Here is a 1039-nt window from a genome sequence, read left to right on the forward strand (position 1 = left end):
GTCCCAGTACTCACGCTGTCCCAGTACTCACACTGTCCCAGTACTCACGCTGTCCCAGTACTCACACTGTCCCAGTACTCACGCTGTCCCAGTACTCACTGTCCCAGTACTCACTGTCCCAGTACTCACGCTGTCCCAGTACTCATACTGTCCCAGTACTCACACTGTCCCAGTACTCATACTGTCCCAGTACTCACACTGTCCCAGTACTCACACTGTCCCAGTACTCACTCCCACCCTCGTTCCCTTGTGCACTTCAACTGTGCGTTCATGTTGAAGGGTTTGAGTGTGTAGTGTGTCCCACATTCTCCACATCCGCCCTTAGCCCCGCCCATTTTGGGTACTGTTTSCACCCTTATGCAAAGTCCGCATTTTTATGGATTCAGCGAAGTGTATTACCCACAATTCATTGCTGTGTGACTTTTTGAATTAAAAGGCAGAAATCTGTTAATGTCCACTGAGCAGCTTCAGTTTAGTGCTGGTTAATGAGGTCATTTAATGGTTAATGAGTCTGCCAACCACCAATAAAACCAAGAGGAGAAGAACTTATAGAAGTCAGTTCTCTGATGTATCCGCCTCCTTCACTTCATCTTTCTTCTCCTAAAAACCAGGGCTTTTTGTAGTTCTATCATTTTTAGCAATATAAATGTCAAAACAGTGACTGGTCCCTCCATGTTGGATGTCTCAGTTACAACAAGTCGATGATGTAATCTGTACTGTCCCAGTTCGCAATTTATTTACAAGCTTGTAACCTGCACACTGCAACACTTCAGAGGGGTGTAGGTGCACACTGAGCACTGGGACTGGACCTTCGTCATGTCTGAGGTTAAATGGGCTCCTGTGACCTCTGACCCTCCTCAGGTATCTCCAGGTGATGAGGAAGCTGCAGAAGACCTACAGGATGGAGCCCGCTGGGAGCCAGGGGGTCTGGGGACTGGATGACTTCCAGTTTCTGCCCTTCATCTGGGGCAGCTCCCAGTTTATAGGTAACACACACACACACACACACACACACACACACACACACACACACACACAC

At 48.3% G+C, this 1039-nt stretch overlaps 1 protein-coding gene across 1 annotated transcript in view; it reads left to right on the forward strand.

Annotated features, from left to right (window-relative positions):
• Positions 1 to 861: 861 nt before the first annotated feature.
• The window catches only part of ptpa (protein phosphatase 2 phosphatase activator), a gene marked incomplete at its 5' end in the record, with an annotated part of 11713 nt that continues 11535 nt past the window's right edge, over positions 862 to 1039 (forward strand). The window contains 1 exon segment of the mRNA XM_014029212.1: positions 862 to 986. Within this exon segment, the coding sequence (XP_013884666.1) occupies positions 862 to 986 (125 nt within the window).

The sequence above is a fragment of the Austrofundulus limnaeus genome, unplaced genomic scaffold (assembly GCF_001266775.1).
Source record: "Austrofundulus limnaeus strain Quisiro unplaced genomic scaffold, Austrofundulus_limnaeus-1.0 Scaffold869, whole genome shotgun sequence".
NCBI classification, from domain to species: domain Eukaryota; kingdom Metazoa; phylum Chordata; class Actinopteri; order Cyprinodontiformes; family Rivulidae; genus Austrofundulus; species Austrofundulus limnaeus.